The sequence below is a fragment of the Furipterus horrens genome, unplaced genomic scaffold (genome assembly GCF_987537825.1).
Source record: "Furipterus horrens unplaced genomic scaffold, mFurHor1.1.pri manual_scaffold_5, whole genome shotgun sequence".
In the NCBI taxonomy this organism is placed as follows: domain Eukaryota; kingdom Metazoa; phylum Chordata; class Mammalia; order Chiroptera; family Furipteridae; genus Furipterus; species Furipterus horrens.
Genome location: NW_028327175.1, coordinates 163,853,505 through 163,879,542, shown reverse-complemented (window position 1 = coordinate 163,879,542; position 26,038 = coordinate 163,853,505). Strand labels below are relative to the sequence as shown.

The 26,038-nt window shown below is 37.6% G+C and overlaps 2 protein-coding genes and 1 pseudogene across 2 annotated transcripts in view; 2 read left to right on the top strand and 1 right to left on the bottom strand.

Moving 5' to 3' along the window:
* Window positions 1-26,038, bottom strand: part of ADK (adenosine kinase) — a 648,653-nt gene that overhangs the window by 577,934 nt on the left and 44,681 nt on the right. The window contains exon 2 of the mRNA XM_090278245.1: window positions 20,979-21,053. Within this exon, the coding sequence (XP_090134371.1) occupies window positions 20,979-21,053 (75 nt within the window). The remainder of the gene's footprint in view (window positions 1-20,978; window positions 21,054-26,038) is intronic.
* LOC150010309 (antizyme inhibitor 1-like) lies at window positions 5,997-8,894 on the top strand. Its single transcript, XM_090279478.1, has 2 exons — window positions 5,997-6,874; window positions 7,593-8,894. The coding sequence occupies exons 1-2, from the start codon at window positions 6,583-6,585 to the stop codon at window positions 8,642-8,644; spliced, it is 1,344 nt and encodes a 447-aa protein (XP_090135604.1). The 5' UTR covers window positions 5,997-6,582; the 3' UTR covers window positions 8,645-8,894.
* LOC150010310 (cellular retinoic acid-binding protein 1 pseudogene) lies at window positions 6,878-7,559 on the top strand (annotated as a pseudogene).

Sequence of the window (26,038 nt, the reverse complement as noted above, 5' to 3'; positions counted from 1 at the left end):
AATAGGGACTTCCAGCCAAGATAGAGGCATAAGTAGACACGCTGCATCTCCGTCCACAACTAGAAGGAATACAACTACTTCAAAACTAGAGAAAACCAGAAGTTCCAGAAAATCGAGCTGCATGGAAATCTAACACAGATAAAAAGAAGAAATACTCATCCTGACAGGTAGGAGGGGTGGAGCCGGGTGGAGAGGACACCGTGTGGTAGCGGCAGCAGTGCCAGTGGCAGGTTGGCAGAAAAGCAAAGTCAAACATTTAGAAGAGTTGAGAGGGACACCTGGGGAGCACTCCTAGCACCAGACCAGACTGCACAGCTCATGGTTCCAGCACCGGGGACAATAAAGTCTCATTGCTTCTGACTTTGCAAAACAGTAGGGGTTGGGGCGGAGGCAGAGACTGCCGGTCTCTCAGCAGAGTCCCCTTGTTTGAAGGGCCCACAGTCCTGGAACATCCACAGACCCACCCACTCTGGGAACAACAGCCAGGGCAACAGCTGGAGAGGGACCACACCCATAAGGAAACAAGAGAAGTGCCTGGAAAGGGGGCGAGTGCTGAGCAAGTGGCATTATTCCCTCTTAGACCCCTCGCCCACATACAGTGCCATAAGGTGGTGAAACAGGTCACACGTACTGACGAGTCTCTAAGGCTCCGTCACTTACAACATAACAGCTGCAACAGCTCTACCTAAGACACAGAGGCAAACAAACACAGGAGCCTCTCAAGATGAGGAGACAGAGAAGTATGGCCTAAAAGAAGGAACAGATCAATGTTCCAGTGGGAGAACTAAGCAATGAGGAGATAGCCAACCTAACAGATGAAGAGTTCAAAACACTGGTGATAAAGATGCTCACAGACTTGACAGATATGCTTAAGTATGGCAAATGCATAAGGGAAGAAGTGAAAGCTATGCTAAATAAAACAAAGAAAAATCCATACAAAACCAATGGTGAAGAAAAGGAAACTAAGGTTCAAATCAATGATTTGGAATATAAGGAAGGAAAAAACAGTCAACCAGTACAGAATGAGGAACAAGAATTGAAAAAAATGTGGAGAGGCTTAGGAACCTCTCGGACAACTTTAAATGTGCCATATACGAATCCTCGGGGTGCCAGAAACAGAAGAGGAAGAGCAAGAAATCGAAAGCTTATGTGAAAAAATAATGAAAGAAAACTTCCTAAATTTGGCGAAGGAAATAGACATACAAGTCCAGGAAGCACAGAGTCCCAAACAAGCTAGACCCAAAGAGGACTACACCAAGACACATCATAATTAAAATGCTAAAGGTTCAAGATAGAAAGAGAATCTTAAAAGCAGCAAGAAAAAAGCAGAGATACTTACAAAGGGGTTCCTATAAGACTATCAGCTGATTTCTCAAAAGAAACTTTGCAGGCAAGAAGGGACTGGCAAGAGGTATTCAATGTGATGAAAAGCAAGGACCTACAACCAAGACTACTCTATCCAGCAAAGCTATCTTTTAGAACGGAAGGGCAAGTAAAGTGCTTCCCGGACAAGGTCAAGCTAAAGGAGTTCATCATCACCAAGCCATTATTATATGAAATGTTAAAGGGACTTATTTAAGAAAAAGAGGATCAAAATTATGAACATTAAAATGACAACAAACTCACAACTATTAACAACTGAATCTAAAGAATGAAAACAAAAACAAACTAAGCAAACAACCAGAACAGGAACAAAATCATAGGTGTGGGGATCATTTGCATGGTTATCAGCTGGAAGGAGAAGGGAGAAAAATGGGAAAATGATGCAGGAACTAAGAAGCATAATTGGTTGGTACAAAATAGACGGGGAAGTTAAGAATCATATAGGAAAGAGTGAATCCAAAAGAATTTATATGCACAACCCATGGACATGAACTAAGAAGGGTGGAATTGCTCAAGGGAAAGGGGGTATGGGGAAGAGGGGAGCTAAGGGAAGAGAAATTAGAACTACTGCGACAACATAATCAATAAAATATACTTAAAAAAAGAAAAGTGTTTAGAACATGTCATCCCAGATTTTGTCTTATTTCTATGCAAATGAATAGAATGAGCTTTGTAATGTCTTACATTCAGTTTATGTTCAATCTTTAATGTTCAGTTGATTTTATTTTTTTGTTTATAAAGCTTTCTTGAGTAAAACTGACTTGCAATACACCAAATATGTTTAAAGTATATAATTTAATAAGTTTTGATACATGTATATACTCATGAAATCATTACACAATCAAGATAAGGAACATATCCCTAAAGCTCCATCCTGTTCGTTGTAATCTCTCCTACCCATCCTCTACCACAACCTGGCCAATGCATGTGAAACCAATGATCTATTTAATGTCACTATAGATTAAACTGAATTCTGTGTTATTCATATAAATAAAACCATATATCATGTATTTTTTTTGTCTCGCTTTTTAAATTTTATTTTTCAATTACAGTTTACATTCAATATTATTTTTAGTTTCAGGTGTACAGAATACTGGTTAGACAACCATATCCTTTACAGTGATGCCCCCAATATTTCAAGTACCCACCTGGCACCATACCTAGTTATTACATTATTAACTATTCTCTATGTTATACTTTACATCTCTGTGACTATTTTAAAACTACCAATTTGTACTTCTTTATCACTTCAGTTTTTTCACCCAAACCCCCTCCTCTCTGACAATCATCAGTCTGTTCTCTGTATCTATGAGTCAGTTTCTATCTTGTTTGTTTATTTTGTTCGTTAGAGTCCACATGTAAGTGAAATCACATGGTGTTTGTCTTTTTTTTTTCATCTGACTTATTTCACTTAGCATAATACTCTCCAGGTCCATCCATGCTCTCACAAATGGTAAGATTTCATTCTTTTTCATGGCCAAGTAGTATTCATTATACATATGCACCACAGCTTTTTTATTCATTCCTCTAATGACAGGCACTTGGGTTGCTTCTATACCTTGGCTATTATAAATAACATTGCAGTGAACGCAACGGTGCATACATTCTTTCAAATTACTGTCTTGGATTTCTTCAAATATATATCCATAAGTGGAATTGTTGGGTCATAAAGCAGTTCCATTTTTAATTTTTTTTACAAACCTTCATACTGTCTTCTATAATGGCTGTAGCAATCTACATTCCCACCAACAGTGAATGAGTGTTCCCTTTTCACCACATCATCACAACACTTCCTTCTTGAGTTACTGGTGATAGCCATTCTGACAGGTATGAGTGATACTGTGGTTTTAATTTGCATTTCTGATTACTAATGATGCTGAGCACCTTTTCACATGTCTATTGGCCATCTGCATGTCCTCTTTGGAGAAATGTCTAATCAGGTCCTCTGTCCACTTTTTAATTGGATGTTTTTTTTCTTGTTGGTGTTGAGTTATATATGAATTTTGGATGTTAACCCCTTATCAGCTGTATCACTGGCGAATATGTTCTCCCATTCAGTAGGTTGTCTTTCACCTTGTTGATGGTTTTCTTTGCTGTGCAAAAATTTTTTAGTTTAATGTAGTCGCATTTGTTTTTTTGTTTGTTTGTTTGTTTCTCTTACCCTAGTAGATACAAAATATATATATATATTGCTGACATGTCAGAGATTTTATTGTCTATGTTTCCTTCTAGAGTTTTTATGGTTTTGAGTCTTACATTTAAGTCTTTAATCATTTTGAGTTTATTCCTGTATATGGTTTAAAAAGGTGGTCTAGTTTCCTTTTTTTTTTTTTTTTTTGCATGTATCTGTCCAATTTTCCCAACACCATTTATTGAAGAGACTGTCTTTATCATAGTGTTTGTTCCAGTTGTCTGGCTTCTTTCAATGAATCCAATTATTCTGAGTTTTACCTAATCAATACCCCATTCCTTTTTTTTCTGACTAGTATTCCCCTGTATGAGTAAATAATCTGTTTAATGTTGATAAACATTTAGATAACATCCAGGTTTTAACTATTAAAAACAAAGTTAACGTGAGCATTCCTGAACAACTTCTTATGTGCATATGCTTTCGCTTTTCTTGGGTAAATATCTAAGAATGGAATGCTTGGTTCAAATAGTAGATGTATTTTTAAGTTATTAAGAAACTGTCAAACTCAGTGCAGCATTTTACATTATCCTGAGCAGAAAGCCCCAGTTCCCCCACATCCTGGCCAATGTAAGGTAGATTGTTTAAAATTTTAGCCATTCTAACAAATGTATAATAGTATTTCATTGTAGCTTTAATTTACATTTCCCTAATGACTAAAGAGGTTGAATATCTCTTCAACTACGTATTTGCCATCTGTACATTTGATGAATGTCCAAATCTTTTACACATTTTCACTGAATTGTTTCTCTTTGAGTTTTCAAAGTTCTTATGGCTGCTAGTCCTTTATCAGACATATGCTTTAGGAAGATTTTTCACCCAACCAATGGCTTGTCCTTTAATTCTCATATAAGTCTTTCCAAAGTTTCTCTCTCTCTCTCCTATCCCTTCTCTTTCTAAAAAATAAATAAGTAATCAATAGATATATTCTCAGATAAGAATAAAAATAAATTTTAAATTAAAAAAAAAGACATGTTATTAGCAGGCTTTTCCCTAATCTAACTTTTACGAGGTTAAGGAAGTTCCCGTCTGTTACTATGTTACCTTTCTTTTTTAAATCGGGAATAGATACTGGATTTTGGAAAACGGTTTTTCTGTATCTACTGAGGTGATTATATGACTTTTCTTTCTTCAGTTAGTTAAGTTTGTTAACACAGTGAATTAATGTAATTACATTCCAAACATTAAATCTACTCTACATTCCTGGTATATTATTCAATTCTGCAATAAGTGATATAATACAAATGGTCCCTGACTTACAATGGTTCGAGTCACAACTTTTCAACTTTGATGTAAGAAAGCAATATACATCCAGTAGAAACAGTACTTCAAAATTTGAATTTTGATCTCTTCCCAGGCCAGCAATATGCAGTATGATAGTTTCTCATGATTCTGGGCAACAGCAGGGGGCAGCAGCTTCACATCATCTTGTGATCACAAGAGTGACAATCAATATTCTTCAGTGTACCGTGCTCCCAGCAATTTTTCTGGATATTGTGTTTTGTGTTTTCCTGTCCCTTCATGTCTACAAAACAGCAATCTGTGTCTCCTGTTTCTGGTGAGATGAGGAAGTGGAAGGAAATTACCCTTGAGATGAAACTAATATAAATGTTCTGAGCACTTACATTAAGTTTAAAGTAGGCCAAGCTATGCTATAATGTTCAATAGATTAAATGTATTTTCAATTTAGAATATCTTCAGTTTACTATGGGTTTATCAGGACATAACAGCAGAGGAGTCACAGTAATATAAATGTGGATAAATGACTTTCAACTTTCGCTATCACTTTATATTCAAAGTTGTTAAGACCTAATTATAGATAAGAGAACAAAAAACACCAACCTTAATATAAAAATAAAACATATAGTTAAACGGAAGTTAGAAAGCAGAAACAGGAAAGACTTAACAGGAGAAAGAATAGGGGTGCTGGTAACTTCATTCTACATAATGAGAAGTCAAGGGATTCTACTGAAAGTTGATAAGACAAAAAATTTTAAGAAATGTATATTATTATTTTAAAGTACAAGGTAACCAAAAGAACTAAAACCATTAACATAATTGCATACAAGAGAGTTTTCTATTTGGCAAAGTGTATTTTTAAAATTTGTATCTGAATTTTTTTTAGGATAAGACACACTTTCCAGTTTATCCTAGGCACCCCCCAACCCATTCTCTTTTATGTTATGATAGGCCAAATTTACACATTTACAAATTCTTGACTGATTCTTTGACATCCAAATTTATCCAGATAAAGAATTATAGAGGTAGGGTTTATTTTTAAAAATAGAGTTACAGAGGTAATCTCAAGGACATTAAAAACAGAATTTAGTAAAAATGGTTATTATTCCCCCAATCAGTTGTGTTTCTATATACTAACAATAGACAATCCAGACGCCCTTTACTATAAATATTGGCGTCGCCCACACCGCCCTCTCACACTCTGGTTCTTCGCTCTACAGCCGGGTTCTCTTATTTATCGCCTTCTCTGCATCTTCTCATCCTTTCTCGCTCTCCTGCTCTGTGGTGTCGAGACCGAATCCTCTTCCCACCCAGCCTTTGCCTTCCTTGTATCCGCGCTGTTCTATTTCTCTCCTTTGGCCTCCGCCGCCACTGCTGCACAGCTGGTGTCGGTGCCGCGCTTTTCCCCCCACGTCGTTCTCGCAGCTTATGGCCCAGGCCGCCTTGGGTATTTCTGCTCAAGGTAACCACATCCCTCTCTAAAAATTCCGCCGAAAAAGAGAAGACGCTTTACCCGACTCTTTGGGCCGTTATCTCACGGCGAACTTTCTGACCAAGTATACAACTACCCAGAGGGTCTAGGAGAAGGGCTGTATAGAGAGCAGTTCGACTTCAACGCTGAGCCACCTTGGGAACCTAGCTGATGATACGGGGGTTCCATCTCCTAGCTTGTCCATTTTGTTGCATATTCTAAGGACCCAGACGTAAGGCTTGGTGGCCCGTCTCTTGTTTTCCCTGGTTTATGACTTTCAGCTTTGTGGAATACGGCTGAGATGAAAGGATTTATTGTCGATGCAAACTACTTCGTTCGCCTGTTGGATGAAGGAACAAACCTTGGAAATGTTATTGATAACTATGTTAATGAACATACCCTGACAGGGAAAAATGCATTTTTTGTGGGAGATCTTGGAAAGATTGTAAAGAAACACAGTCAGTGGCAGAATGTAGTGGCTCAAATAAAGCCATTCTACACGGTAAAGTGCAACTCCACTCCAGCTGTACTTGAGATTTTGGCAGCACTTGGAACTGGATTTGCTTGTTCCAATAAAACTGAAATTGCAGGCAGTCTCGGCTGTGCAGCTCCGAGTGCGCCCGCCGCAGCCGCCGGCGCCGCAGCCGCCACCATGCCCAACTTCGCCGGCACCTGGAAGATGCGCAGCAGCGAGAACTTCGACGAGCTCCTCAAGGCCCTGGGTGTGAACGCCATGCTGCGGAAGGTGGCCGTGGCGGCGGCCTCCAAACCGCACGTGGAGATCCGCCAGGACGGGGGCCAGTTCTACATCAAGACGTCCACCACGGTGCGCACCACGGAGATCAACTGCAAGGTCGGAGAAGGCTTTGAGGAGGAAACCATGGATGGACGCAAGTGCAGGAGTTTAGCTACTTGGGAGAATGAGAACAAGATCCACTGCACACAAACGCTTCTCGATGGGGACGGCCCCAAAACCTACTGGACCCGCGAGCTGGCCAACGACGAGCTGATCCTGACCTTCGGCGCCGACGATGTGGTGTGCACGAGGATTTACGTTCGGGAGTGAAGGCGGCCGCCTTGCTCCTGCCTTGGAGGTGCAGTGCCTGTCCCCCTGAGGAACGTCTTAGGTCTGAGGTGCCAGTGGACCTCTGCTCCCCGCTGTCCGCATTAGGTGACCTGTTTCCCCATGCCGGTGTGCTAGAGCTTCCCCGAGTCCTCCACACCATGTCCCTGGCTCCATAGTTTGGCATCTGCACGGTTTTATCATGAAACTGGTTGTGCACAAAAAAAAACAAACTGAAATTGCATTAGTGCAAGAATTGGGTGTATCTCCAGAAAACATCATTTATATAAGTCCTTGCAAGCAAGTGTCTCAGATAAAGTATGCAGCAAAAGTTGGAGTGAATATCATGACATGTGACAATGAAGTTGAATTGAAGAAAATTGCACGCAATCACCCAAATGCCAAGGTCTTACTACATAATGCAATGGAAGATAATATTGGAGGTGAAGAGGGTAACATGAAGTTTGGCACTACCCTGAAGAACTGTAGGCATATCTTGGAATGTGCTAAGGAACTTGATGTCCAAATTATTGGGGTTAAATTTCATGTATCAAGTGCTTGCAAAGAATCTCAAGTATATGTACATGCTCTATCTCATGCTCGATGTGTGTTTGACATGGCTGGAGAATTTGGCTTCACAATGAACATCTTAGACATTGGTGGAGGCTTCACAGGAACTGAATTTCAATTGGAAGAGGTTAATCATGTTATCAGCCCTTTGTTGGATGTCTACTTTCCTGAAGTATCTGGCATTAAGATAATTTCAGAACCTGGAAGCTATTACGTGTCTTCTGCATTTACACTTGCAGTTAATATCATTGCAAAGAAAGTTGTTGAGGGTGATAAATTTTCCTCTGGAGTAGAAAAGACCGGAAGTGATGAACCAGCCTTTGTGTATTATATGAATGATGGTGTTTGTGGTTCTTTTGCAAGTAAACTGTCTGAGGACTTAAATACCATTCCAGAGGTTCACAAGAAGTGCAAGGACGATGAGCCTCTGTTTACAAACAGCCTTTGGGGTCCCTCCTGTGATGAGCTTGATCAAATTGTGGAGGGCTGTCTTCTTCCTGAGCTCAATGTGGGAGATTGGCTTATCTTTGATAACATGGGAGCAGATTCTTTCCATGAACCATCTGCTTTTAATGATTTTCAGAGACCAGCTATTTATTACATGATGTCATTCAGCGATTGGTATGAGATGCAAGATGCTGGAATTACAGCAGACACAATGATGAAAAACTTCTTTGTGCCTTCTTGCATTCGGCTGAGCCAGGAAGACAGCTTTTCCACTGATGCTTAAACAGGCATTAACGCTTCTTTAGATCTGAAGTTGCAGGTTAAGCTTGTCTGGTCTACATTCCAGTGAGGAACAAATTAAAACAATCTCATTCTGTTAATTTTCTTGGAAACAAACTATTAGTAATAATACCTATTTGGGACCAGACAAAAATCAGCTTTCATCTATAATTCATTGGGGGTTAATTGGGAGATTTAGATAATGTATCCAGATTTAAACTTACCAGTTTGCTCTGCCCCTTAAGCGTTTAAAATATGCAGCAAAGTGGATGACTTAATAGAGATGGAAGTCCATTAATTGGGTTCCCCATTAAATCGTTTACATACAAGTACACAGTTTCTATACTAAGGATTCGCGTTTCAAAGTCTTGTAAAGTTAATGTCTTTAACCCGGATATATCAAATGTCAGTGGAAGACCAGTGTGACTTCATTAGATATGTTTAGTGTATTTAGAATGTGTAAATTTGTGCTTTGAACTGTAGTTTAATAAATGTAAAATTGCATCATAATATTTGTTGTATTTGACCTAATGTAACCCTTGTATGATTGCAATAAAATTTTGTGTAGATTTTACTGTTTTTTCAGGCTAAAACTTTGGGAAAGGGGCTAGCTAGCAAAGGTAGTTTTGAAATAGTTGTGTATATGGACTGTTTTGAAGGTTATTTTCCTTTATAGCCCACTTAAATTTAGTTGATTCAGTATATTTTTCAGTTATTTAATTAGTAATTTAAATAAAATGTTTGGTAAATCATTGTGAAGTTAAGATGCATCATGGAGAATTGATGTGCAGTAAGCATGATGTTTAACAATTTTAACACCAAAAATGTTAATCCTGCACAAATCAGTTGTAATAATAGGTGTTTCTGTATAGAGAGAATGCATAGAGTACTTTAGTAAATCTTTGAATCACAACTCTTTTGGCTGAGATGGACAATTCTATTAAATACTTTGAATAAATCTGGGGGGAGGGAACTAAAAATAGCAGAAAACTCTGCAGCACACTAAAACTTAAAAGAAGGGCTACATGTCTATCTTGAAACCTGATGCTCTTTTGCACGGAATATTATTTAAATTCAGAGTTGGGGAGGCAGGGTGAAACACACCTATTTTCAATTTCTCAATTGCAATGATTTCAAACTTCAGGGTTTGTTTTGTTATTTAGCTAATCACTTAGTTTCTTATTTCCCATTTGTTCAGCTTAGTAATTGCTTTTAATTCTTTTCATACTAAAATTTTGGGTGATTAGGGGGAAGGGAGTTAGTGTCACTAACCTGACAGTTGTTTCCAGGAATTTGTGTTGTTCACTGCTAGTATATTAGTAATCCTAGATCTCAGAATCACAATAGTAATAAAATAAACACCAGGGGTCATTTTCTCCTAACTTACTCTATGTTCAGATGTGGAATTTCTGTCTCCCAAGAGGAAATGTGACTTCACTCTGGTGCCAATGGACAGAAAATTCTACCTGTGCTACATAGGAGAGGTTCGGGATGCACTTAAAAACTGGTTTTTACCCCTTGATTTCAAGGTGGAAAGAAAAAAAAAAAATAGACAATCCAAAAACAAAATTAAGGAAAGAATCCCATTTACAATAGACTCAAAAGTAATGAAATATTTCAGATAAAATTTAACCAAGGATAGACAAGACTTGCACACTAAAAATACTAAAATTGTTGAAACAATTCAAAGGAGATCTAACTAAACGGAAAGCCACCCACCCCACTGTTCATGATTTGGAAGAGTTAATATTGTTAATATGGCAATTCTTCCAAACATTATCTACAAATTCAATGTAATGCCAATCAAAATTCCAACTTCTTTTTTAAATAGAAAACTGATCCTAAAATCCATATGGAATTTCAAGAGAGACTCTATATAGCCAAAACAATCTTGAAAAACAACAACAAAGTTGGAGGGCTCACACTTCCTGACCTTAAAGCTACAGTTATTAAAACAGTATGGAAGTGGCCTAAGGATAGATCAATATAGATTAATGAAATAAAACCAAGAATCCAGAAATTAACCCACACACTTATAGTCGATCAACTTTTGTTAAGAGTGCCAAGACCATTCAGTGCAGAAAAGAATAATTTCTTCAACAAATGATGCTGGGACTAGATTTCCACATGCACAAGAATGAAGTTGAACCCTTAATATACATCTTATACAAAAAGTGACTCAACCTGACCAAAGACCTAACTTTAAGATCTATAACTGCAAAACTCTAAGAAGAAAACACAAGAGTAAATCTTTATGAGTTTGGATTTAGCAATGGATCCTCGGGTGGGACAGCACAAGCAAAAAAAGAAAAAAGAGATTAAGTGGACTTAATCAAAATTTACAACTTCTGTGCATCAAAGAACACTATTAAGAGAGTGAAAATAGGAGAAACAAGATGGCGGAGGAGTAAGTGGAAGCTACACTAACTTCCTCCTAGAACTAGTCTGGATTTACAATGTAATTTTGGAGAAATCATCTGGAATAACGAACCGAACACCAGCTGGAGAGAAGTCTTATAACCACGGAGAGACAGAAAAGGCCGCTACATCACAACGTGACCGGTAGGGAGTGCGGAGACGTGGAAGGGCTGGCTGGGCTCCCACGGGTGGCAGCTGAAGGGGCTGAGAAACAGCTCAGCAGCCGGGGATTCCCCCTGAGAAGGGCAGGGTCTAAACCCCCAGCTGGGCTTCCCAGCCTACAGCGACAGAGTGGAAAGTAAAATAGTATCAGCTGTGAAAAGCGAAAAGCCACAGGCTTTCTTGCTAGCCGGAGAGAAACAGCAGGAGAAAAAGAGCTCTTAAGTGGATCACATACGAAAATATTTTGGCCACCACTTACCCTGGGCTCAAGCAGAGGGAAGGCAGAGAGGACTGGAGACACTTGGGGAGAATTTGGCACGGTGGCTTTGAGGGGAGAACTGGAGGAGCAGCTGACTGGGTCCCAGTGCTGACTCATCCCCAGTACTGCGGGTAGACCATTCCCCTCCAAGTGGCGTCAGCCTGAGGGGAAGCAAAAGCCCTGCCTACAGGAATTAAGCTGCCACACCCACAGTCCTTAAGCCTGACAGCTAATCACAGATTGAATAGATTAACAATCAAAGAAGACAGACAACAGCAGTAGATCCCTGGAAGTCTCCAACAGGCTGCCTAGGGCCAGACTGGTACATGATCTGACGCCACCAGAGGCAGATCCAGGAAGTGCAGATCATTCCAAGAAGCACCAACAAACAATAGGAGTCAAAAAAATGGGGAGACAGAGAAACAACCTCCCATCAAAAGGAAAGGTAGAATCCCCAGAAAGAGTGCTAAATGAAATAGAGGGGAGCGAACTATCAGATATGGAATTCAAAACATGGATTATGGAGAAGCTGAATGAGCTCAGCGGAAACTTCAAAGAACTCCAGAAAAACTACAAGGAACTCACAGAAAATTACGTGAGCATGAAAAAGGACATAGAAGCTATCAATAAGAGCCAGGAGGAAATGAAAAATACGATCTCTGAATTGAAGAACACAGTAGAAGGAATTAAAAGCAGGCTAGAGGAAGCAGAAGATCGGATCAGCGAGCTGGAGGACAACCTACACAAAAACTCCCAGACAATGCAACAAAATGAAAAAAGACTGAACAAGACTGAAGAGGTTCTAAGACAGCTGCAGGACAACATGAAACGTAATAATATCCGTATCATAGGAATTCCAGAAGGAGAAGAAGAAGAGCAAGGGATAGAAAACCTCTTTGAAAAACTAATGACAGAAAACTTTCCTAACATGACGAGAGAAAGAGTCACGCAAGTCCAGGAAGCACAGAGGGTCCCAATGAAGATGAACCCCAACAGGCCCACCTCAAGACACATCATAATTAAAATGGCAACATTCAAAGACAAAGAGAGAATCCTAAAAGCAGCAAGAGAGAAACAACTAATAACATACAAGGGAGCTCCAATAAGGCTATCATCAGATTTCTCAGCAGAAACACTACAAGCCAGAAGGGAATGGCAAAAAATATTCCAAGCAATGAAAAACAAAGGCCTACAACCAAGAATACTCTACCCAGCAAGGCTTTCATTCAAAATGGAAGGTGAAATAAGGAGTTTCCAAGACAAAAGAAGGCTAAAAGAATACATCTCCACCAAACCAGCATTGCAAGAGATGCTAAAGGGTCTGCTTTAAGAAGATGAAGAAACAGAGAGACAGAGAGGAACACGAGTACAAAGGGGGAAAATGACAATGAATAAGTACTGAAAGAAAGAAGGAACTTCTACCATTTGCAACAACATGATTGGAACTAGAGAGAATTATGCTTAGCGAAATAAGCCAGGCAACAAAAGAAAATTACCTTATGCTGTCACCTGTTACAGGAAACTAATGAACAACACAAACAAATGAGCAAAATTGAACCAGAGGTATGTAAACAAGGAATAAACTAACAGTAACAAAGGGGGAGATGGGAGGGAGAGAAGGGGTAAGAAGGGGAAGGGTCTAGTCAAAGAACATGTATGAATGACCCATGGACATGGACAACTGGGTGGGGACTGACTGTGGGGGGGGGCAGGGTGCAGGGAAGCAAGAGGGGGAAAAAAAGTGAGACAACTGTAGTGGAAAAACAAACAAACAGAAAATTTTTTAGTGGGGGGGGAATAAAAATATAAAGAATAGAAATGCAAGTTCAGTGAATATTAGAAGGACAAGGATTTTCCTTCCGATAAGACAGTCCTACAGATTTAGAGACTTGTATGTGGGTTATGTTACATAAATTAACATGTGTTTTCTGTTTTCAAAGGGCATAAGCCTACAATCTCATTACCTGAGTGATTATCTGTATGCATAGGCCTCACTTAATCCTGTCTGCATTGCTGCCTCCTGAGACTCAATGGTTTGGCTGAACTAAGTGGCTGGGTTGGTGAAGAACGGGGTGGTCTGTGGGCTTCACTTTAAAACGGGTTTCTCTTTTCTATCCTAATGGCTTGGACAGAAAAAGCCCAGAGGCCTGAGATGGGGGAAACCTAAAATATTTCCCTCAGTCCAAAATAAGTATAATGGGCAAAAGGGTTTTGGACAGGTGAGATGTACCTGGCACACCTTCCTCCAAAGAAGCCCTTCTTTTCCCTAATGTGGGACATTGAAAAATTAATACCTGTCTTTTGTCATCTAGTGGTTACGGATTAAATGATGTCCTTTAACCCTGTTGCCCCCAGAATACAACAAGGATGCCAGCCTGTCAAACCAAGCATGCCGTTGTCCAGAGACAGCCAACCAACCTGGAGTCTTCACGATCCTTCCCCTTGTGGGAAGGCCACCCTCCCCTCCACATCCCCACTCTTATTAGGGATTTCTTGACCCACGGGTAGGTAGGACGACGACCATGTCCAGCTTGAAGCAGCTAGAGGAGCTCGAGACCTTCATCCATTGTCCTTTATAAGATTGTAAAGGGTCTTAAGTCTGAGAGGGAGGAATTGTTATTTTTTATTGTTAAAATATTTAACTAATTAATTAATTAATTTTAAAAAAAGAAGAAGAAGAATATATGAAAGGGTGAGGCGGGAGAGCTTGTATGTACGACCCATGGGCATGGACTTGGAGAGGGGATTGTTGGGGGGGGGTGCTGGGCGGAGGGGAGCAAAGGGGAAAAAAAATTGGAACTATTGTAACAATATAATCAATAAAATATACTTAAAAAAAAAAAAAAAAAAAAAAAAAAAAGAGAGTGAAAATAAACCATAGAGTGAGAGAAAATGTTTGCAAATTATATATTTCATTAGGGTCTAATATGCAGAATATATAAAGAACTCTTACACCTGAACAACTATAAAAAAACCAAACAGCCCAATTAAAAAATAGGCAAAAACATCAAGACATTTTTCCAAAGATATACAAATGATCAATAAGCACATGAAAAGATGCTCAATATCATTAGTCATTAGAAAAATGTAAATGAGAATTACAACCAAGTATCACTTTTTTTCCACTGGGATGAATATAATTTAATAAAGGGAAAATAAGTTTTGGCAAGAGAATGGAACCCTCATTCACTGCTGGCAGGAATGTAAAATGCTGCAGCCAATAAAGAAAACAGTTATGTGGTTCCTCAGAGGCTTAACACAGAATTATCATATGACCCAGCAATTCAAATCTGATATATACATCCAAGAAAAATTAAAATATACATCCACATAAAAATCTGTACACAAATGTTCATAGCAGCATTATTTATGAAAGGAAACAACCCAAGTGTCCATCACCAATGAATGAATAAACAAAATGTGGTACATCCATACAATGAAATAGTATTGTACCATAAAAAGAAATAAAGTACTGACACATGGTATAAGGTAGATAAACATTATACTAAGTGAAATAAACCAGACACAAAAGACCACATATTACTTGTTTTCCATTCATATGAAGTAAAATGTCCAAAATATGGGAATCCATAGAAACAAAAGGCAGACTGATAGTTCTCAGGAAATGGAGGGTGGGGGGTGGGTAAGGCAAGAGCAGGGGGAGATAGGGAAATGAGTGCTTAATGGATATGTATTTCTTTTGGGGGTGATAAACTGTCCTGAAATTAAATAATGGTGATGGTTCTACAACACTGCGAATCCTACACCTAAAAATAGTTAAAATTGCCAATTTTATATTAAGTGAATTTTACCTCAATAATTTCTTTTTTAAAGTACTTGCCCCTGGGCACACAACTTTGGGTATGGAAAGGAGAAGGGTTGTTTTAATTATGATCAAGGTTAAGCACCCTTAGGAATCATCTGTAGTTCCTTTATAAAGCCTGTCCCTTATCTAATCTTTTAATATTCTTTACCAACTTTTTATTTTGGCTGTTGCTTTTTGTATATAAAATAACAATGCCCTCTGTCCTGGGTAGAGATCCTTTCTAAAGTAAATATGTGAAACAAATTCATAAGCACAAACAAGAGCATGGTGGTCACCAGCGGGGAAGGAGGGTGGGGAGAGGACGAAGAGGGCAAAGGGGGTCAAATATAATGATGGAAAGAAACCAGACACAACAAAAACACACAGACAATGCATCACAGAACCTACTTCTGAAACCCACATGCTACCAACCAATGCTATCACAATAAATTCAGTTTTCAAAAATTAAATATATAAAAATAAGAAAAAAACTAGAAATAAAAAGTGAAATTAATAAAGTCTTCTTAACTGAAAGACTTTATGGCACAGGAACAGGAAAAGATATAAACGGAGTAGAATAGGCAGTATATAAACAGTCATTTATTTATAAATGACTATTTAGTATAAAATAAGTTCAGTGTTTTATATTAGTACAGAAAAAATTGTATACAAAGTGAGACAAAAGGAGGTTCACAGATATTCATATGGAAAATAACATAAAAATAAATAAATAACATAAGAATAAACTGTGTTCCATGTATGCACATCTTGTAAACCTACTTTTGCACAACTGTATTTTTTTCTTTTTCTTTTTTTAAAAAAATTTTTTATTGAATTTATTATGATGACATTGGTTAATAAAATCATACAGGCCTCAAGTGTACAAGTCTACAAAACATTATCTGCATACTGTATCATGTGTCCACCACCCAAAATTGACTCTTCCACCAAGACCTATACCCACCACAGACCTTCTCCACCTTCCCAAACGGCCTCCCTCCCACAATCATCACACTGTTATCTATGTCCATGAGTTCTTTTTCTAGTTATTTTTTGCAGTTGTACCATTTTATTTTTATTTTTTAGCGTTATTTATTTTTAAAGTATATTTTATTGATTATGTTGTTACAGTAGTTTCAAGATTTTCCCCTTTACCCCCTCTTCCCAGTACCTCCTTCCCTCCAGCAATCCCCCCCACTTAGTTTATGTCCATGGGTCGTGCATATGAGTTCTTTGGCTTCACCCTTTCCTATATCATTCTTAACATCCCTGTCTATTTTGTACCAACCAATTATGCTTTAGTCCCTGCACCATTTCCCCATTTCTCCCCATCCCCCCTTCCAGGTGATAACCCTGCAAATGATCCCTATAACTATGATTCTGTTCCTGTTCTGGTTGTTTGCTTAGTTTGTTTTTGTTTTTATTTTTTAGATTCAGTAGTTGATAGTTGTGAGTTTGTTGTCATTTTAATTTAAGTTCATAGTTTTGATCTTCTTTTTCTTAAATAAGTCCCTTCAACATTTCATATAATAATGGCTTGGTGATGATGAACTCCTTTAGCTTTTTTCTTGTCTGGGAAGCACTTTTTCTGCCCTTCCATTCTAAATGATAGCTTTGCCGGACAGAGTAGTCTTGGTTGTAGGTCCTCGCTTTTCATCACATTGAATACCTCTTGCCAGTCCCTTCTTGCCTGCAAAGGTTCTTTTGAGAAATCAGCTGATAGTCTTTTTTTTTTTTTAATAATTTATTTGTTTATCCATTTTCTTTTTAGAGAGAAGGGAAAGGAGAAAGAGAGGGAGAGAAACATCACTGTACGGTTGCCTCTCACTCGCGCCCCCAACTGGGAACCTGATGTGCAACCTAGTCATGTGCCCTGACTGGGAATCGAACCAGCGACACTTGGCTCGCAGGCCAATGCTCAATCCACTGAGCCACAGCAGCCAGGGCTAGCTGATAGTCTTATAGGCACCCCTTTGTAGGTAACTATCTTCTTTTCTCTTGCTACTTTTAAGATTCTCTCTTTATCTTGAACCCTTGGCATTTTAATGATGATGTGTCTTGGTGTGGTCCTCTTTGGGTCTAGCTTGTTTGGAACTCTGTGCTTCCTGGACTTGTATGTCTATTTCCTTCACCAAATTTAGGAAGTTTTCCTTCATTATTCTTTCAGATCAGTTTTCAATTTTTTGCTCTTCTACTCGTTCTGGCACCACTATGATTCAGATGTTGGCACATTTAAAGTTGTCCCAGAGGTTCCTAAACCTCTACTCATTTTTTTTCAATTCTTATTTCTTCATTCTGTATTGGTTGACTGTTCATTTCTTCCGTATTCCAAATTATTGATTTGAACCCCGGTTTCCTTCCCTTCATGTGTGGATTTTCCTTCATTTCACTTAGCATAACCTTCATTTCTTCCCTTCTGCATATGCTGTACTGAAGCATATCTGTGAGCATTTTCGTCACCAGTGTTTTAAACTCTGCATCTGTTAGGTTGACTATCACTTCATCGCTTAGTTCTCCCACTGGAACCTTGATTGGTTCCCTCTTTTGGGTCATACTTCTCTGTCTCCTCAACTTGACAGGCTCCTGTGTTTGCCTCTGTGTTTTAGGTAGAGCTGTCACACCTGTTACATTGTAAGGGGTGGAGTCTTAGATATTCATCAGTGCGGGTCGACCCGTTTCACCATGTTGTGGTGCTGTATGTGGGGGAGGGGTATGAAAGGAAACAATGCTGCTTGCTTAGCACTTGCCCCTTTTCCAGGCACTTCTCCCCCTTCTTGTATGGGACTAGCGCCTCTATGGCTGTTGCCCTCATTGTGGTTCCCAGAGTGGGTGGTCTGGGGATGTTCTAGGACCATGGGGTCCCCCTTAACAAATGGACTGTGCTGAGAGACTGACAGTTTCTTCCTGTACCCCAACCCCCACTGGTTTGCACAGTCAGAAGCTGTGAGGCTTTATTTGGCACTAGAACCATGAGCTGCATGGTCTGGTCTGGTGCTGGGAGCACTCCCAAGGTGTCTCTCCCTACTTTTCTTAATGTGTGACTGTGCTTTCTGCCGGCTGGCCACAACTGCTGTCACCCTCACCTTTATTGCAGCTGCCGCCAACACTGCCTCCACACCGCATCCTCTCTACCACGGCTCCACCCCTCCTACCTGTCTGGATGAGTACTTCTTTATATCTTTCTTTGTTGGACTTCCATGCAGCTTGATTTTCTGGAATTTCTGGTTGCCTCTAGTTTCAAGGTAGTTGTATTCCTTCTTAGTTGTGGAGGGAGTCACCATGTGTCTACCTATGCCTCCATCTTTGCTGGAAGTTTAATTTGAAGTATTTGATAAAAGTCTGTGGATGCATTTTTTAAAGTCTTAATGTACTATGTTCTAGCCACTTGAAATACTACTTAGCAAATAAACTAAAACCTTAAATGGGTGTCACAATTAAAATGTCTCCTAATAAAAAATTAAATAAATAAATAAATAATTGTTGTGGCTATTTGGTGACTTTTATCCTTCCTCATATAAATTTTTGGAATATTTGTTCAAGGTCTGTGAAATATGCCACTGGTATCTTGAAAGGAATTGCATTGAATCTATAGATTGTTTGGGTAGTATAAATATTTTAATTATATTAATTCTTCATGTCCATGAAAATGGTATACGCTTCCACTTATTAGTATCTTCTTTCACTTCTTTCTTCAATGTCTTATAAGTTTCTGAATACAGATCTCTTATCTCCTTGGTTAAATTTATTCGTAGGTATTTAATTTTTTTATCCAATTATAAGTGAGATTGTTTTCTTAGTTTCCCTTTCTGAAAGTTCATTATTAATGCATAAAAAGTCAATGAATTTCTAGATATTTATTTCATCTTATTACTTTACTGAATTCATTTATCAGTGCTAGCAGTTTTGTGCAAATTGTGACAATTTTACATCTGCCTTTTAATTCTTCTTCTTATATGATTGCTGTGGTCAAGACTTCCAGTACTATGTTGAATAAGAACATCCTTGTCTTCTTCCTGATCTTAAGGAAACCATTTGTGGCTTTTGTCCACTGAGTATGACATTGGCTGGGGGTTTGTCACATATGACTTTTATTATGTTGAGTCATGTTCCCTCTATTCCAACTTTGCTGGGTTTTGATCATAAATGGGTACTGGATTCTATTAAATGCTCTTATGTATCTATAGATATGATCACATGATTTTTATTCTTCATTTTGTTTATGCGGAGCATCACGTTTATTGATTTGTGAATATGGTACCAACCTCGCATCTTGGAATAAATCCCACTTGATGACGGTGTATGATCTTTTAAAGTATTGCTGGATCCAGTTTGCTAATATTTTGTTGAGAATTTTAGTATCTATGTTCATGAAGAAATATCTGCCTAGAATGCTGCCTTGTAAAATGAGCTTGGGAGTCTTCCCTCCTCTTGAATTTTTTGAAATACTTTGAAAAGGATTAAGTATTAGTTCTTCTTTAAATGTTTGGTAAAATTCACCTGTGATCCATCTGGTCCAGGCTTTTGTTTGTTGGGAGTTTTTTTACTACTGCTTCAGTTTCAGTAGTTGTAATCTTTCTGTCCAGATTCTCTTATTCTTTCGGACTCAGTTTTTGAAGACTGTATGTTTCCAGGAATTCATCTATTTTCATTCAAATTGTCCAATTTGTTAGCATATAGATATTTGTAATATTTTCTTACAAGCCTTTGTATTTTTGTGGTGTCAGTTGTTACTTCTTTTTCATTTCCAATTTTACTTACTTGGGTCCTCTCTCTTGTTTTTTGATGAGCCTGGTTAAAGCTTTGTCAACCCGTTTATCTTTTTAGAGAACCAGCTCTTAGTTTCATTTATCATTTGTATTGTTTCTTTAGACTCTATTTTGTTTATTTATGCTCTGATCTTTATTATTTCATTTTTTCTATTCACTTTGGGCTTTGTTTGTTGTTCTCTTCCTAGTTCTCTTAAGGAACTTTTTATTTGACATTCTTCTTGTTTCTGAGGTAGGCCTGTAATGCTATGAATTTCTCTCTCAGGACCGCTTTCGCTGTGTTCCATAGTTTTTGGGTTGTGTTCTCATTTTCATTTGTTTCAAGGAATCTTTGATTTCTCACTTGATCTCACTGTTAACCCATTTATTGTTTACTGACACGTTACTTAGCCTCTGTGTCTTTGTTTTTCAGTTTTTTCCCTTGTAATTGATTTCTAGTTTTATACCCTTATGGTCAGAGAAGATGCTTATTATGATTTCAATCTTCTTAAATTTACTGAGATTTGTTTTGTCTAACATGTGGTCTATCCTAGAAAACGTTCCATGTGCACTTGGAAAAAAATTATATTCTGCTGCTTTGAGGTGAAATGCTCCATCAACAGTTATTTTTAAATTTGAGGAATTTTTTAATTTGAAAAGTTGGGAATTAAGTCATTAGATAAATGATACATGCTTCTTTCTTGCAAAGAATAAAAAAATAAATTTTAAGTGAAATAGCAATGGGAATAAACAAATGTACCAAGTTTTCCCAGGGAAAATGTAGTCAATTACTCAATAAACAATGATAGTGCACTTGAAATTAACCAGCTTAAATTTCCTGAGTTTTCCTCCGACTGAAAGTGTCAGACAGTAAATTCAATTCTAAAGTTTTCATCAGTTTCTCTTTAGATATGTTTCACATAATACATATGAAGAGTTTAATACTTACTTATCAAGGAAATCCTTATCCACTATAGCAGTGATGTCAAGTAGAGGATTTCCCATTCCAAAGAGGACGTTTTCACTAAAAAAAAAAAAAAAAAAATACAAGCACAAGTTAGAAATATTCCTGAAAGTAAGCTGATGTGTAAAATGCACACAAGTATAAATGTCTTTACTCATCTTGAAAATAAACCTAACATACTCGTTTATTAAACCTCTAATATGTCTATTACACGTAGAACAAAAACTCAGAGGTTAACACTTAGCTTTTTAGAAAGCATGATGACCTTTTAACTGGATGATATAAAATATAACAAAACAACATATCACATGATTATTTCCTAATACTCAACAGCTAATGATTTAATCTAATTAATTTCAATGTTTTTTAAATCTCTTACAATAAAGTTCTATACTCAATAAACATAACAATTAACTCTAACTAGTGAGATATCCAACTACTGAAAGTAATTAGAGAGCACAGAGGAAGTCCTGCAATATTTGAGGACATAGACACTCGTGTCTCCTTCACCTTCATACTTTGCTATGATATTATGACTTAAATAAGAAATATGTATGTTAGGTGACTATTGTTCAATCTTTTCAGGAAACCTTATGAAATGTGATTCAGAGGTCCCTATCTAAAGGACAATAGAGGAAGAATTTATACACTGACTATTGTCCAGCATTGCAAGAAGTATATAGCATGGCCTCTGATGAGAGGTGATGTCAAGCTGCAATGGTCCAAAGCCTATGTAGAACCTATTGCAGCAACAGTGGCTGTGTAAAAGGTTTGGAAAATGGAATTTAAAGTAGCACATAAGAGGTGTCTTCATACAATTAGTTAAGTAAAAACTATACAATTATTTATATAATCAAATGACTTTAAACTACTCATGTCACATTTTCTTATCACTGTATATAACTGAGAACTTCTACATGACTTCATTGTATTATGACAAATAAACTCTCTTAAAAGCACTAATTCTTTAAAATGGCTTGTCTTAAACACAAACACATATAATAAACTAGTGTCTAGCCAGTAAGTACTAAAACATGTATTACCCTTCTTAAATGATGAAGACACTATATTAAGTATTTTTATCTTGTTTTATCTAGATGTGAACATGGGGTCTGCTATGGCCAAAAACTATGACTGACCTATACTGGAATTACTATTTTTGTTGCAAATGTGAGTAGCGTCTTTTTCCTGGAAAAATTGGTCCGCAACTTTTAGAAGTCTCATAATTCAGGGCTCCAGTCAATATAAACCTATACTGTATTACCTTTTGTGGACACCTAATAAATTTTACACACTGACTTGGATATTAGAGTAAAAGTTTCTGAGAAAAAAATTTCTTAGCTATTGATATACAGTCATACCTCGGTACTCATTGGCTTCAGAACTTGTCAAACCCCTGTACTTGTTGCATTTTGAAGAGAAAAAATGTTTCAGCAAAATGTTTCAGCATTCAGCACTGCTCGGGACTCATCACATTTGCCTTAACTTGTATGAGTCACAACTCTGCCCCACAAGAGAAACTGCTTCATCATTCGTTGCTTGGTTGGTACTCATTGCTTTAGGCATTCATCATGAGTTCCAGAATGAATTAACGATGAGTATCAAGGTACCACTGTATCAATGTTGACTGGCCATCTGGACAGCAGAAATGTTTACTTACACGTATGGTGCCAGAATAAATACTAATAATGAGTGCCCTTAACTCTTACACTAACCATCCTCTCTTTAAATCCAGAAACCTCAGCTTAATATGTGATTCCTCTCACTCCATCAACAAACACCATCCTACTAATAACTCCACCTTCTTGGTGGGGGCATTAGATATACATAAAAGGTTTTGAAAAGTTCTGCATCTTCCTGATTATCTAGAATGCCATATACATATGCCCAGGGCTGGGTGTATGATCAAGATCAGAAAAAGCCCTAAGCAATCACTTCTGAGCATGAGGCCCTGAACAAGCAGGAAATGAAGGCTAAGGCAGAGTTATAAGCCGACAGTGTTGAAAATATGCTTCAACAAGCACACAGGTCCTCTCAGCAAAGATTGGGAGACAATAACAAGTACTGGCAAGAATATAATCCTCATACATTACTAATGGAAATGTAAAATAATGCAGCCAGCTTGAAAAAAAGTTTTGCAGTTCCTCAAAAAAGGAAACGTAAGATTACCATTTGACCCAGCAATTCCACTCATAGCCATATATCCAGAAAAAATGAAAATATGTGACAAGACAAAAACTTAAACATGAATGTTTATAGCAGTATTCTTAATAGACAAGAAGTAGAAATAAAAATAACCGTAAACTAATGAATGGGTAAACAAAATGTGGTGTATACATACAAAAGAATATTATTTAGCCATAAGAAAAAAAGATACATGTAACAACATAGATAAGCTTTGAAAACATTATATTCAGTGAAAGAAGCCAAGCACAAAAGCACAAATATTATGTTTTCCCCTTTTGAAACATCAAGAATACGGCAAATCTGCAGAGACAAAGATTGGTAATTGTCAGGGATGGGCAAGGAAAACAGAGTGACTGCTAACAGAAATGAGGTTTCATTCTGGGATGATAGAAATGTTCTGGAATTAGAGGGTCGTGATGGTTGCAAAACCTTGTAACTAAACATAAAAATCACTAAGCTGTACATTTTAAAAAGTAGACTTTAAATATGAGAATTATATCTCAATTAAAAATAATAAATAATAATTAGCAATAATCTAAGTGGACATCAAAGAAATGAAATCATAAACAATATATTCTCTGTATATATATATGCATACATATACATACACACACATATATAATACAGATATGTTTACAATGTATAAACAACATATTCTCAAAACATCATGGAATTAAATTGAAAATCTAAATAACTAAATCCCCAAATATTTAAAAATTAAACAATGAACTTCTAAATGACCCATTGATCAGAGAAATCACAACAGAAATTAGAAATAATTTGAACTGGACATACATATTCAAATTTGCATGATGTAAATAATGTAATACTTAGAAGGAAACATTTTCTATATGTAATGGTTATATTAGAAAACAAGAAAGTTTTAAAATCAATGATTTAAAGTTCTAACTCAAAAAACTAGAAAAATAGCCATTAAACCCAAAAAGGTAGAAGCAGAGAACAAAAAGATGAGAGCAAAAATAAATAAAATAAGAGCCGTGGCTGGTGTGACTCATTGGTGAGAGCGTTGTCCTGTAAACAAAAAGGTCCTGGGTTTAATTCCTGGTCAGGGTACATGCCCAGGGTGCAGATTCAGTCTCTGGTCAGGGAGCCTATGAGAGGCAACTGATCAATGTTTCTCTCACATCGATGTTTCTCTTCCTCTCTCTCGCCTTCCTTTCCTCTCTCTCTCTAAAATCAACAGAATGTGTTGAGAAATAAATAAATAAGTAAATAAATAAAATTAAAAACATATTACCAAAATACTAGTTTGACCCCAAAATCTGGGTTTTTTAAAAAATCAATACAATTGATAAACCCCTAGCAAGATTGATCCAAAAGTTTAGGGGAAAAAAAAAGAAGCAATATGAGAAATGAAAAGGGAGACATAAAACAGTTCCTAAAGGCAATAATAAGACATTAAGGTATATCATAGGCAACTTAAGAACAATTCCACAATTTAAAATAAATTTCTTTTAAAATATAATTTCCCAAAACTGACACAGAAAAAAAAATTAAATAATCTGAATAATCATGTATCAGTTAAAGAAATTAAATTTGTATTTTTTTATTGATTGATTGATTTGAGAGAGAGAAAAAGAGAAACATTGATTTTGTTGTTCCAGTCATTTATGCATTCATTGGCTGATTCTTGTACGTGCCCTAACAGGGCATCAAACCTGCAATCCTGGCATATCAAGAAAACACTCTAACCAACTGAGATACTCAGCCAGGGCTTGAATTTGTATTTTAAAACCTTCTGACCTGTCACCCAAAAACATTCCAGGCCCAGACAGCTTCACTGCTAAATTCTACTAAAATTTAAAGAAACCATACATATCTTACAAAGATACAATAATTAAAATAGTATGGTACTGGCATAACAATGTACAAACAGACCAAGAGAGTGAGTTCAGGAGAAGATTTACATCTACCTAATGAATTGATTGAGAAGTCCTTACACCATAGCTAAAAACAAAATAGTTTAAGATGAAGCATAGACTCAAATGTAAAACCTAAAACTATAAAGCTTCTAGAAGACAACAAAAGAGATTAGTTTCCTCTTTGGATAAAGCTGAGGAAAGATTTCTAAAAAATTCAAGATGGTGGCAGAATAGGTGGAAACTACACTCACCTCCTCCCAAAATCAAACTGGAATTACAATTAATTGTAGAACAATCATCCTGAATAACCAACTGAAGACAAGCTGAAGAGAAGTCTTATAACCATGGATTTACAGAAGAAGCCACATCAAGACTGCTCCAAACAGGTTGTCCAGGATCAGTCACAGGCACCATCTGACATTGGTCTTCACCAAAGGCCCTACCAAGAGGCCCAGAACCAACACACCCAGTTGACGGCTTCAGAAAACATTAGAGCAGGATCCAAAACCTTCACAAGTGGCATATGCAAAGGAGATCTCGGCAGACATCAGACCCTGCTGAGGCAGAATCCAATTCATGTGATCACTACCTGCACAGCAGTTTGTACACCGTGGTCAGGGTTGAGCCTCACAGTTGGCAGCCTGATGGTCAATCCTGTCTATGAATGAGCCAATAGCAGACAAGACTCAATTACAACAAAAGGACCTACACAACCTACACAAGGGACATTCCTGTAGCACCCAGCTCAGGTGATCAAGGGGACTGCACCACTGGACCCCACAGGACACCTACTACAAAAGGCCATCCCGTGAAGACTGGGAGTCATAGCAGATCTACCTAATACATAGAAACAAATAAAAAGAAGCAGCAGCCCTGGCTAGTGTGGCTCAGCAGACAGAGTGCCAGCCTGTGAACTAAAGGGTCGTCAGTTCGATTCCCAGTCAGTAGTATTTACTGCATGATTCCATTTATATA